General features: G+C 42.4%; 1 protein-coding gene across 3 annotated transcripts; it reads right to left on the bottom strand.

The window, feature by feature from the left end:
- Positions 1–7932: 7932 nt before the first annotated feature.
- LOC108029907 (glutathione S-transferase 1) lies at positions 7933–9760 on the bottom strand. 3 transcript variants are annotated; one of them, XM_017102398.3, is made up of 3 exons: positions 9739–9760; positions 9529–9637; positions 7933–8809 (listed from the first exon to the last, which is right to left on the bottom strand). In XM_017102398.3, exons 2-3 carry the CDS (start codon positions 9624–9626, stop codon positions 8230–8232), a joined length of 678 nt encoding a protein of 225 aa, XP_016957887.1. In that variant the 5' UTR covers positions 9627–9637; positions 9739–9760; the 3' UTR covers positions 7933–8229. The 3 variants fall into 3 exon arrangements, with proteins under 3 accessions (XP_016957887.1, XP_043947792.1, XP_050743805.1); XM_044091857.2 differs by having other exon boundaries at positions 9714–9742; XM_050887848.1 differs by lacking the exon at positions 9739–9760 and having other exon boundaries at positions 9529–9658.
- Positions 9761–14073: the final 4313 nt, after the last annotated feature.

The raw sequence follows: 14073 nt of genomic DNA on the forward strand, positions 1-14073 counted from the left end.
TTAGTTTTTTGGCCAAGCGAAGTGTATTAATGAATTTCCAGGCTGCCTTTGGGCAGCCGACCCGGTCTTCGGTTCAATTCGAATGAAACCGTTTCGAGGTGCATTTGACTGGAAGACCGCAAACCCAATTCCTCATATGCCGCAGCAGGCGAATGAGCATTCATTCCGCCCCGCCCCCCGGTAAACCAATGAACCACCCAATGAAACTCCCCCTGAATCCCCCGCCGAGCCCTTTCCGTGACAGGTGCACCTGCTGCTGACCCTTGCTTGGCAACAGGTTGCAGGTGAGCCTGGCCAGTGGCCAACCGGACTCTGGTTGACTGGCCAACTGGCCATTGCCCCTGACACATTTCCAGGGACATTGTCTTTGGCCAGGAAAACGCGCGCCTGCATGTGGGGAAAATCCATCGCTTTAATGGCCGGGGAAAACTTATATTCGCCTGCCGTAAACATGCAGTCTTATGGAGGTCCCGCCGACTCTCCCCTGCCAAGTTCGGCCATTAAATAGGTCTGTTACTGCTAACTACACTGTACCTCCTTGTATTTTATGGTTCCTTCTTGCTAGCGATTTTTGTTAGGACTTTGCGATTCGTAATCAGCCGAAGGACACACTGTTTTAGACAATAAAGTGCCTCAGTAAATTACTTGAGTTATCTGCCAGAGCCCCTATTATTCTCCAAATGGTTACGAAGGGTACGGTTTTTTAGTACCAGCATAATATTTCCTTTTGCGAAAAGCATTTCTTAAGCCCTTTAAATAGGCCCTCACTTTCCAGTAGTTTTCCAAAACATTTCCCTGTGACCATTAGCAACTAATCCAGTAATTTGTAAGCAACACTACGAGTAAGCAAATGCTTAAACGAATGCCCAATCGTACAGTCATCCCGGCTATTATCCGATTCCAATGGGCCACCGGTACACAAATACTCGTCACATTGAATCGACTGCTGTCTCTTCGCACCTGCCATTGTGGACTAATTTGCTACGGTTATGTAATTTTGTGGGACATTTTGTAGGTATTTGTACCCTTGTTGGGGTCCATCGATAGAGGGGCGCGGGGTGCGTGGAAAACCTATTCATATCCTGACTGGATCCGGCTGCTCTGGCATGTAGTTATGCAAATTACACGCCCACACACCTGACTGCACGTGCGATATCAATGGGATTGGGAGGGGGATCCGAGGGGGTGACAATGGGGCTTAGGGGGCGGGATCTGGATCCAAAGCAAACGTTTTGAATGGTTTTAATAACTTTACACACTCACGCACTCACACGCAGCCACCTGCCGAGGACAACAATAACAACGAGAGCCTACAACAATGGGCCCCGGTAATGCGAACTGAATGAATATTCACGAAAGTGAGTGTGAGTATGGCCTTTGTGGATGCCTCAGATGCCAGCACAGCCGAAAATGAAATCCCCCGACTGCCTACAGCACACCTGGACTGACCAAATAGATGCTAACGAGGATTAGACGAAGTTAAATGCGAATTCGTTACCGAGCTTCCACAGTTGGGCAGCTTGAAATCCAGGCACATTTAAAGTTAATACACGGAAAAAACACATAAGGATAATATCGTAATATTAGGGATCACATTTCTCTCTTTAAAAATTCTGTCAAATCAAGTAAAGGGAAAAAAGAGCGAGACAACACTGTAATTACTCTGGGAAAGGTCGAGACCTTATATGCGAAACATTCCCGAATAAAAAGAGAGATCAAAAAGCAAGATGACTAACGTCCAAGTAAGACGTCCTCACTAAATAAAATTGATACGAAATTTTATAAAATTCTTTTACATCTTTTATTTTTTACCTTTATGTACTGAACAAATATATATTACTTTATAGTAAATAAATAAAAGAATAGATTTATAAGACACTCAACTTGTAAATTTAATTGCTGGATAAATCAATTTTCAAATGAATTGAACATGGCTTTCTTACGTTAACAAGAATAAAACCAACTTTACTGTTAAAATAGTTGTATTCCGTATATATCATTTTTTTATAAGTGCATTGAATTTAATTTGCGAGCAATTCCTTTGCTCAAAATAAACACCCCTATTCACCAGCTAGATAATGTAAATTTTGAATAGCAAAGCGTCACTGGATTAAGCGACGTGATTCGCGTTTACTCGACACCCCTCGAAATTCGTCTAAGAAACTTTTTAAATAAACTGAAAGTCAAAAGATAATTAATTCCCGTTTTATCCCCACTCTTTGGGGCGTCAAAATGCTTTGTTGCCAAGTTATTAAGGAGCTCCGCCAGCCGGGGTCCCAAAAGTTGAGCTAGTTCTTGCCGGGGATGCCCTCCACTCGCTGCTCCCCTCAATGGGCATAATGCTCATAATTAAAGCCGGTTTGCCCCCCGTTCACCTCCGCCTCTGGCACGCAGGTGGAATCCGTATGCGGGAAACTCAAAACCAATTACCAGAGCTGCCCCAAAAATTGCCAACGAGACAGAGAGCTAGGGAAATGGCAACGAGGGTCGAATCACGTATGCAAAACACGTATACGTCATGTGGGCCATAAGTCAGGCAATTACAGAAGCTTTTGTGTGTCTGGCCTTCAGTGGGAGGAAGGGTTGCAAAAATTTCGGATGCAAGCTGGATGCACCTGGCAGATGGCAGATGGCTCCTGGTGTTGTACAAACGATAACACCAAGTCATTGCGGGGCACTGGAAAAAAACTATGACCTAATTCTAAAATTTGGTAAGATTTCCGAATGTATAAAGTAAGCATTTCTTTCGCTTATATTTTTGTTAAACTTAATCCTACAAATTTATGGAAAAAGTACTCGAAAGCTTGAAATATCGCAAAGTGTTTTATTAGTTAGAAAATTTACTTATTTTTTCAGGACCTTGTTCAACGAAGAACGCACTCGGAAATTACACAAATAAATCAAAAGATCAAGATTTTTAACCTTCATTTTTTGTTGTCAGACAAGGTAATCAAATAATGCATACCTTAAGCCCTTTAAATAAAATAAATCGTAAGGACTACTTTCAAATCTGCTTAAATAGCGTGCAACATTTTATTCCTGTGTGAAGAGCGCCGCATTGCAACCAAAATGCAGATGCATTTCCATTTGAGGCTGGCCTTTTCCAGTTCCCGGCAGCAGAATCAGGTGACACCGCCTTAGCTAAAGATAAACCAATGAATCCACCGTAAATGAAGCTGGCAGGCTGTGTTGTGGCGGCAAATGAAAGTTAATTGGTTTAAGGAGATTGCCCGTGGAGGCGACGGGGCAGCGAGGTGGCCAAGTGGGCGGGCAGTGACACCGGCAAGTGGCAATAGGGGCTTCTCGGTGGCGATGGCAACCAAAGTGCCAGGCGGAGCGCAATGAGGCGGATGCGTGAAAGCGGCGTGAAAGCAAGGAGCTTAGGCTGCCGGGGGCCTGTAATCAGGCCCGGACCTGCCCCCAGTCATATGGCTGAACGAATTCATTTGCAAGTCAGCGAAGAGCCACCCAAAAGCCCACAATCCCCAGCACCACCCCACTTCCACATCACATTCCCACCACCCTCGGGCAATAATTCGCTTGTTGTTGGCCCTAATTGGAAAAGTTTGTCGAGCACTTAGTGTCAACAAATTTATTGTCTATAATTGCTGCTATGCGAGAATTCCTTCCCTCTTTTTTTGGGGTATTTAAGTCGCAAGCCAGGTTCGAATATCGCTGCCAGCCAGGGAAGTGGAAAGCGAATGAGTCACGGATACCCGGAGTCCTCAGTTGCCGGTGCTCCATTATTTAAACCTAATTACGCTTGCAACAGCCTGTCCAGAAAAAGTACACTTTTAACACATTTACCAAATTAATTAGTCAACATTGAATGAGAGAGGACTTTGACCACAGTGCCTAACGAAAATGTATGCTAAATGAAACTTAAACCGGAAAGTGCGGATATATATTCACGAATAGGTTAGATATTGACTTTCAGTTAAAGTTAAATAAAAGGAACAATGTTAAATTAAATTTATGAGCTTGTTTAAGTTGTTTATTTCTGTTATGTATTATAAATATTTTTGTATATTTTCATTCATTTATAATCTATTAATTTAATATATGAGTGCAATCATTTAAAGCCTATTTTTATGAACTTTTATATATATTTAATCTATTTTTAATATTTTACAGTATCTACAATTTCAGCTTCATTGCTTAATTTTGTCATATTTACTATTTAATAATTTCTTTTCTTGTTTATATTTAGTATATTTTTCAATGCAATCACTTTAAAGCCTGCTGTACAATGGCTTCACCCTTCTGCCCGACCTTATATGCATTTCCCAGACCTGTGCTCCATCCGATATTGATTAAATGAAAACGCAGTGACATGTCAACGGCAATGAGAAACTTTGCCGTGCATTCGGACTCGGCTGGGAATCTGCATTTACAGATCAACTTTGCTCCGTTCATACATATCCAATTATGCAAATGCAAATGTTGCTGCTGTCAGCAGGCGGCATTCGAATTGCGAGCACTTAATCAACATGCATCGAATCGGGGCGAGCAGGGTGGGGAGTGGAAAGTCCTGGCTCTCACAGGATGTTCTGCCAGCGACCTGACTTCATTTGAATGGCAGGCCTCGGCACAAAAGCCCTCAAGTTTGTGCTGCCGTTTATCAGGAGTCGGCCAGGCAGCAGGCTTTGCGAAGGACATTCAGCCAGACAGCCAGACAGCCAGACAGCCAGACAGCCGGACAGTTGAGCAGGATAATCGTCTTCCATTGTCCTGGCCCACTCACAATGGTACTCGCTCGTTACGGGTTAGCTGGGTTAGTTTTTCAAAACAGATTCAGTCTCATTGCCCGGTGATTAGTTGGAGCCACCACTCCCACCATTTAAGTGGGCATCTCCAGCACAACATTATGTATTATGCGCTTTCGGCCAGCATGTCCTTGTCCACGGTTGAGTGCAAGTGTCGGTCTACACGTCGAATTGGAATTGAAAGGCCGGACATCGAACACGGACACGGATGCGGACGAAGTACGGCCATCATCGCTTCTTGTCCGGCCATCGAGTGGAGACATGCATTCCCCACGAGAGCCCCAGTCCCCGAGCACTCCCTTTGTCCATCTCAAGAGCAGAATCATGTCGATGGCCAGTGGCCACTCCCAAACCACTCGACGCAGTGATGGGAAGTACCAACATACGAGTATGTGCGTTTGGTAGCTGAATAGAGATAGAAATCCTTTAGTCGGGCCTAGTTAAATTTTTTGAAGTTTTTAATTTAATTGAGGTGATATCAATATATTTAAATAATATTTAAAGGTGCCTAAAAGTATGCAACTAAAAAATTATACTCAATGAATTCATTGTAGAGTTGATAATATATTGTTGCATACTTTTGGGAACCTAAATGTAGATAAAAAATTATTTCTAATAGTAATGAGATAATAATATCTGGAACACACAGGCTTTGTTAGCTTTCACTGGCTTTAATTTGAAAGACAAATACTGCAACTAAGTAAGACCTGTAATTATATTTACCAAGTGCACAAAAAATGAATAGCAAATGAAAAGCCTAATGTATGACCATTTTACTTTTCAATCTTTTCCAAGCTAACCGGTACCTTAAGACTTTTTTGGCCTAACAAGGGACACGAGCCGAGAACATTTACCATCACTATCTCCACAGATTGCCACTATTCGAAGCCAATGCCCAAATGTCCTAATTATATATTGAACTTCTAAACCGTTAACGTTGATTGGCTTTGTTTGGGCCACTGGTAATCCAAAGGGAGTGCCACAGATTGTGATTTGCACACAATAAATGCGTATTCCAATTAGTTGAATTATCCTGGTTCATGGCTGAATGCTGACTGCCAAATGCCAGGGAAATATTGAATTTTGTTGGCAATTGTTGGACGGACCTTGGCTTAGTGAGAAGTTAATTTCATTGTTAAACAAACCGCAACCGCAGAGCAAACAATGGAGCGAACCCGGCTGAAGGCAGCAAACAGATGGCCCACGACGTTTCAACTTTAAACAAACCGGAAATGGGCGAAGGTCCTGTCGGCGAGCCACCGAAAAAGGCATCATTAATCATGAGTAGCTACGGCTCTGCCCCGGTTTACTTAACGCTCCTGGCACGCGCTTAGGTTGCCTTTTTCCTTTTGCGGCATTAAATTTTAATCCCGAAAACACACACCCCCGATAAAAAGGGAAAAAAGTAAGAGCCAGCGCCCGTCCCACGCCGCACGGTTAATGGCATTTGAAAACTGTGAAAAAAGCATGATGAAAATGTGGCCAAAATCCAGTCCCACGGACCGCTGCTCCTCCGTGGCGAAACTTTTGTCCCGCAGTGTTGCACTTTAATCGGGACCGAGTGGCCCCTGCGGCGGAAGGCTACTGGTTGTTGGTTACTGGTGACTGGGTTCTGGATACTGGATACGCCTGGCTCGCCTCATGTCACCACTTCTGATCGACAATGACTGGCGGCCATAAGTGCAAAGTGGAGTGTCACATCACGTTTGCAAAATGTCGTCAGCCACATCCGAGTGCATCCAGTGAGAGTGTGCAGAAAAAGCCACCGCCACTTTGCAGCAGACTCCGTAATGTTGTTTTTGTATCTAGAAAAAGTATCTTGTAAATGTTTTTCTCAGCGTTTATGACCCCAAAAAGTATTTATTTTCCTGAGCCGCATCTAAACTACCGTGTCCGTTTTTATACCTATGCCTGTCCGTCCGTATAAACGCGGATAGCTCTTGGATAAAGCGGATAAAAGCTAAAAATAGCTAGATAAGGCATGCAAATTCTTGAGATTCTAGCGATACGCCAGTATATTTCCCAAATGTTTCCAAGCCTGGAAGACTTGAAAATGGGTAAGAGAGTGTCCAAATTGATCAAGAATATACTTTACAGGGTCGTAAAATTCCAGCTCTCTTTGTTCGAATGTTCTGACAAGATTTAAAGTACCCTTGGGAGAGTTTTCATAATGCTATGAATACACTGGTTGAATTACTTCCTCTTCAAAGAACCCAACCAAGTTGATATAAAGTTTAACTGAATGAAAACCCGTGTCACAGTTTCCGGAGCTGTCCCCCAAGTTATTTCCTTTTAAGTGGCCAAAGCCGAAGCCAAAGTCAAAGTCAAGAGTGAGCCGCAACAAGGCAGCGCCAAAGAAGCTTTAACAACTATAAATGCGATCACTTACAGCTTGTAATCAATAACGTGAACAGCCAAACACCAACAAGTCAGGAACAAACAACAACAATGGCCGGGAGGCGGGCGGTGCCAGGGTAAACTTTTTGGCTTGGATTTCACACACAGTCCATGAGCAAGTTCAGGTTACTGGAGGTTGGCTGCCTTCGCTGCCGGCTTTTCCCCATAAAAAAGTTTTGCCATTACTTTTTGACCAGCTGCACATAACTGTCTCCGTCGCTGTCCCTGTCTCCGGTTCTATTTCAATTCCCGTACCTACGTGCCTCCATAGCCCCATGCCTCCGTGCCGCCACCACCCCCACCCAAAACAGCGCCCACAGTATCTCGCATATCCTATTATTGTTTGCTGTTCGGCCTTGATTCATCGTTCCCGGCTGCTGTCTAATGAAACTCATGTTTTTATTGCATCCAGTATTGATTGATGGATCAAAATGGATTTACTGGCGGAAAACGCTGAAGAATTGGGACTACTTTTTCCTTTTAATTGCTGAATTAAATCTTTCATATAAGACGAAGCTAAAAATGAACTCCAAACTTAAGAAAAATATTTTTAAGAGTTGAGGATCCCATCGGAACTTTATTTTTTTGGAGTGTAGTCAATACTCATGATCTATGATTATTATCTATCCAATTTATCATTTAAGCTTAAACCTTAAGATAAATCCTTAACTGAAGAACATTTTCAAAAAGTTAATCATCCCTGCCAGAACTGTAGTTACAATGATTATAATCATTGTTAATGATATATCAAAGTCAATTAATACAGATGTTAGGGAAATATATTCCTTTAATAGTTACAGTGATTATAATCATTGTTAATGATATATCAAAGTCAATCAATACAGAGGTTAGGGAAATATATTCCTTTAATATAATTATACATATATATTATGTGTACTCTTAAAGATCTTATTTATGATCTTATTTATGATCTATCAAAAAAAAAAAAGAGGAATAATGGAACAGTTTAGTGGATAGGTATAAAATCTTGAATAAAAGAAAAGATATTTTTGAAGTTACCAACACATGTTTTAATAAAGAAAAATTGTTAAAACTCTGTCTGGGGTTACTTTTGCTGACGCTCGTTGATCAGACCCTTCACCAGGCCCACCAGCAAGTCCAGACCCTCCTGGTTGTTCTTCTGGTAGTAGGGAAGAGCCTGCAGTCGCTTGACCCACTGCACCAGGCGGGGGAACTGGTCCGCCTCGATGGGCGCAAAGGCCTCGGCGGTGGACACGGAGGCGATGCAGCTGAGATCCGCGATGGTCAGCTGGTCGCCCGCCAGGTAGTCCCCTCCAGCCAGGCAGTGCTCCAGTCCATCGTAGGCCTTCTGCAGATAGGCCACACGGTCGGCGGGCACCTCCCCCACTCCGAAGTAGATCACTGGCTCCACGATGAATCGGATGCGTGGGAACAGATGGCCGCAGTCGTAGTACAAACGGGCATCGACCAGCCGTCGCTTCTCCGGCTCTTTTGGATACAGAGAGTCATTGCCCTCCGGGGCATACTTGTCCGCCAAGTAGCTGATGATAATGTGAGAATCGCTCACGACAGTGCCGTTATCATCGAGCACGGGGATCGTATGCTGGGGATTTAGCTTGAGGAACTCATCGGACTTGTGCTCTCCGGCCTTCACGTTGACGGCACTGGAAGAGATAGCAAAGAGAAAGTGAGAGAGGTCGCTGAAGAACGAGAGAACACGTCTGGAGACTCTCAAGAGAGGGGCTTAACCTTTAGTTTGTGCAACCTATTTTGGGTGTAGATAGGTTGTCCGTAATTTTATGCTTTTCTTTTATTATAAAATGTGTTAAGTTTACTAATACGTAAAATAAGTACGAATAAGTAGCATTTTTTTTTTAATAAATATGAACACAAAAACTTATTGAAATCTTTTAAATTTAAAATACTATTAATACAATTCCAAGTATTTACTGAGCATTGCAACATACATACTTTCTATATTCCTTAAATCAATTGAACTGTTACCTTGTTGATGATAATAACAAAACTTGTACATGCATAAAAGCTTAGATATAGTAGTACCACACAATACATTGCTGACCATATTCGGGTCTATCTAGACCCAGTGGCTAGGGGAGGGTTAAACAAGAGTGTTGTGGCAGAAGAGACCGGTTTACCAGGGAAACCGGCGGAACGGGACCCCCACCGAAAATCCCACTTCAGATACATGTTTTTTTCAATATTACATGCTTTTCAATAGAACTACATATAAAATGTTATAATCAGGGATGAATGATGAACTTTTGAAGACAACTAATGGCGCCCAAACAAAATAATATGAGGGTGTTGATAAAACCCCTATGTGAAGGTTAGGGAAGATTCTTATCGGGGGACGTCCACTCACCGTAGGTCCAACTCCAGGCCCAAGGCGGCGGCGGTCAGCAGAACAGCACGACAGGGGGGACTGCGGGGGGCGTAGTAGAGAATAGGTTTGGCCGACATTGTCCAAGCGACTAGAATAGATTGGTTAATTACTAATTGTTGTGACAAACGAACCGAAAAATAAACAACAATATTAGTTTTCTGTACTTTTCTCGCTTAACTAAAACTCTACCTGCTCAACCGGAGGGAAAAAAGCAACTAACCTGTTAAAGAGAAAAAACTATACACAAATGCTGATTGTTGACGTTATCGAAGCTCATGAAAAGCTCTTCGAGTTTCTTAATTCTCTAGAAAGAGCAATCAAATTGGATCGTACATATGCTTTATAAAGCTTTAAGAAAGCTGTAGTCGATCACGTATACATGATACATAAAACAAATAAAAAATATGAATAAAAAATAAATAAAGTATATAAAAACACATTTAAAATTTTTTCCCAATTTGGTGACTTTGTGTTAAATGAGACCCAAAATTTTATCTCAAATTTCAAAAAAATCGAAGTAATTATTTATTTTAAAGATAAGTTAAAATATTGCGTAGTTTTCCTTTTTTTGTTATTTATCATGTGCACTTAATTTCTAATTTTATTTCATTTTAATTCATCTTTTGAATATTTTTTATGCCTTTCAAGGCTTCAACAATAATACTTAATTCCTTCAGATACTTTCTCATCAAGCATCTCATCAAGCACTAAATTACAGTTCTACCAGCTTCATTTACCATTTTTAATAAAAGAACCGCACAATATTGCCTTTAAAGCTCCGCTCGAATTAACATCTCAATCGAAAATGCTTTTTTGGGCCAGCACTCACCGAGGAGGTGACTAAATAAGCGGATTCGGAGCTTTCCCTGGCAGCCCTTTTTACAAGGTGAACAAAATTAAATTTTTAAGAGGATTTCGGAATTAGTTAATGGTTCAGGCCATGGCGGTCCCCCATTCAGGGATTCACTCTTCCCGGCTGCAGGAGCTTTTTGTACATAAACTGAATATAATTGGATTTCTGATGCTCGGCGCCAGGCAGATAGAGACATTAATGTGGAGTGCAGGGGGACCAAAACGTCGATAATGGTTCGTTTTGGCCTTTGCCATCGAACTCGAACTCCGAACTCAGAGTGCGCCTCACGTCGAATGCCTTTAAATATTTGGTCACGGGCACGGGCACGGGCAAGGGCGAGGTACGGGGAGGCGACACTCCGAAATGAGAAAAATGTTTGCCCAGGTATGCGGGCAGGTCCCTTCCCCCAATCGCCGCTCAGCGCCACCCCCTCGTTTTCCAGCTTTTCTGGTTTTTCCCGTTCGAAGACAAATTTGTGAAAGCAATTTACAGTTATTAAAGCTTTTAGTGGGATCAAAAGCAAGCTGGCAGCGTCCTTCGTCCTTCGCAGAGTACAAGGCATTAAATTTAATTTGGTAATTGAATAATTTCTGTGACAAACACGAACTCGGGCTCAGGCTAGGCTCTGGCTCTGGCTCCTGCTCTGGGAAAGTTGAAAGTTTTCCGGCGGCTCCGAGAGGGGGGCAAACTATGTATGTGCCGTGGTCCCTGAGAGCATTAACTAATTGATTGCCACTTGACGAGTGACATTTATCTTCATAACTTGGTTTTTGCGCCCTGTCCTGGGTGCTTAATTGAAATCACAACCAGGACTATCTGGCAGATGCTTCTCCGCTGCCCTGCTGCTCTATGAGATTAATGGTAATAGGATAGCCTGGACTCGAATGGGGACCAGGACCAAGGAGTAACACCCACGCGGTGCCACTGAGTCAGCTGCTCGAGTGCAAAATCCACTGTTATTAATGATGCTTCGACGCGTGGGAAGAGTTTCCTGCCATCCTGATATCCTTTCACTGCCATCCATAAATATTACTTAATTCGCATTCAGCCTTGGCATTTATAACAATTAAATTGTGGGGACCACTCGGCTAATTGTCCCTCTAAAGCAAACAATGAGTGTCCTTACTGGAAACTTAAAGGGCCCAGTGCGTGTGTGTTCCTGCGAATCTGATAAGCACCATGAAGATGTCCAAATGCCTGGCATCCTGCAGCTTTTGTCTTGGTCCCCTCTTGACTTTTGTCCCTCTGCTTTTTATTGGAATTGGACTGAGGTTAGTCCGGGGACTAGGCGTATAAATCGAGGGCCAAATTAAAAGTGACATCCTATTATTCAGATACAGATATGAAACGAGAAAAGCAGACAAGTCAAATGAAGGGCAGGCCCCTGGAAAAAATACCGAATCGATGGCTGTCAGTGACATTGGTTACCATGCAGCCCAAGGAAGTGGGGGATGAGAGGTCCTCGAGCTGTCCCGGCAAACCAAGTGCCGCTTTGGCGAGATACTTGGCATCCAAATTATGTCTTCGCCTTAAACGGTATTTGGCACATCAAGTTAACACTCCGCAGTTATTGATTTGCCAACAGCGAAATGGGGATTTTAAATTCCTTAAAGTAAATGTATAAGTAAAAAGCTGGCTACAGAAGTATATGAACCCACGGCGGAAGTATTCAAATTATGGATTTAAAGAGCTCACGAGTTGTATCTTTAAGGTTTAAGGTGTACATAAAGAGTCAGTTGAAATATCATGTTTTAATGTAAGAGCTGAAAGCAAAAGAAAGGAAAGAGGATAATGTGTTAAAAATCATAAAAATTATGATAGTCACATTCAAGGTTGATACTCAAGGTCTTTAAGAATCCATCAACTGCACTCACTTCTCGATCCCATTTTATGGTGTTTAAATGAGGTTTGAATTCGGAGAGCCGTCGCTCAACATTATAAAACGACAGGAAAGCGATTACATGTCGGCTTCGATGACCTTGGCATATGTTTCCAGCCAAAGAGCCGACCCCCTCGTCCATCAATGCCAGTCGACACGCTCCTTTGACCTTCTGCCCGCTGACACTGTCTGATTCAGGACTCGGTGTTTGGGACTCAGGACTCAGCGCCGCTAAGCCAGCCGATAGCATCTGTTTCTGCATCTCTCGGATGCGACGAGATGCCTGGCGGGCTCAGGACTTTAATTTCGTTTGATCCGTCTGCGTTTATCTGGGAAATCCACTTGCAAGTCGCTGAATTTATTGAACCTTATTGAACTGTAAAAAGACGGGCATAAATAAAACGGAACACACAGTACGGGGGAAGAGAATGCTTTGTTGGTAGACTGAAAGAAAGGGCAACTTCGATTGCAGGATATTACAGAGTGCGGCAAAATCTACATCCCCAATGGATGAGTGATGTAGGGCCATTTCCCTGGGTCGAGTGGGTGGGTAAGTGGGTGGCCATTCGCGCTTTTACGACCCACCTGAATGAATGGATTTTTAGGGCTTTTCGAATATGTATTTTAATGGAGCCGCTCGCCCGCTGCTGTTGTTCTAAACAAGAGCATTGGGAATTTTATTGGGTTTACTTTTTGCGCTCCTGTTTGCTTTGGGCTGAAGCACTCGAAGCTGCTGTTGGCACTTTCTGCCTTGTTGCCACTGATGGATTAGTGCTGTAAGCCAAACAGGTGGCAGGCGACCACAACCCGTGTTTTTAGCCCGGACCTCTTTTCATTCATTTTCCTAAGCCTTTTGGCCATTCAATGCATCATGAGAGTGACAGGCAGAGATGCTGTATCACTGGTATATGACCGTACAAACAGATGTGCGTACGGCAAAAAAAGTATATCAACCGCTGCGGTCGAAATTTGTATCTTTTTCTGCCTTCCCTTACGGCGCACTTTTTTGCAATAAATAAAATACCAATGCACTGGGCTCGGGGAAAAGGTAAATCAAAAATAGCTATACGGCAATAAAAAAGTAAATTGAAAAATGCAGATCACATTCACACATTGTAATCATCATTTATAATCCGAACTTATTTTATTTACTTAGTAAAATGATCAATGACACCAAAATTGTGGGCTAGCGTTGTACACCATTTTATTATTGTAAATAAACACTTGAACAAAAATTATTTGTGAAACAACAAACTGTTTATGGTTAGAAAACAAAATAAAGATTTTCCAACGTAGAGAGTTCAGAGCAATACTTTTTGCAACGAGTCATAAGAATAAAAGTAAATAAAAATAAAATGTAAGGCAATTAAACTTGCATTGCTGGCTTGCCATAGAAATAAATCATTATTTGATTAAATTTTCAATAAACAAAAAAGTATTTGTAATGCTTCGACAGCCAACTATATTTTTAGCTCATGCGGGAATGTATCTTTTCCTTCTAAAGCTTAATAAACTTGTTTCCCCTTTAAATGCCACTTTGGCTTAGGCTTAAATATTATAGAGCTATTTCATTTAATCAGAACATCTCTCTCCAACTAAACCCCGCATCAGAGCTCATCATCATCCTCTTTTCCATTCGGAATCCGCTTAATCCCATTAGCACTTTGCAAACAATCCAATGCGAAAAGCATTTCAATTGGGAACCGCAGAATTAGAATTTGCTCGAAGTTTGACGGCAGCTGCTGGCAGTCAGTTAACCAGTTTGCAGTTTGGCCAAAATGTGCTGCGGCTG

Source organism: Drosophila biarmipes, chromosome 2R, assembly GCF_025231255.1.
Source record: "Drosophila biarmipes strain raj3 chromosome 2R, RU_DBia_V1.1, whole genome shotgun sequence".
Lineage (NCBI taxonomy): Eukaryota > Metazoa > Arthropoda > Insecta > Diptera > Drosophilidae > Drosophila > Drosophila biarmipes.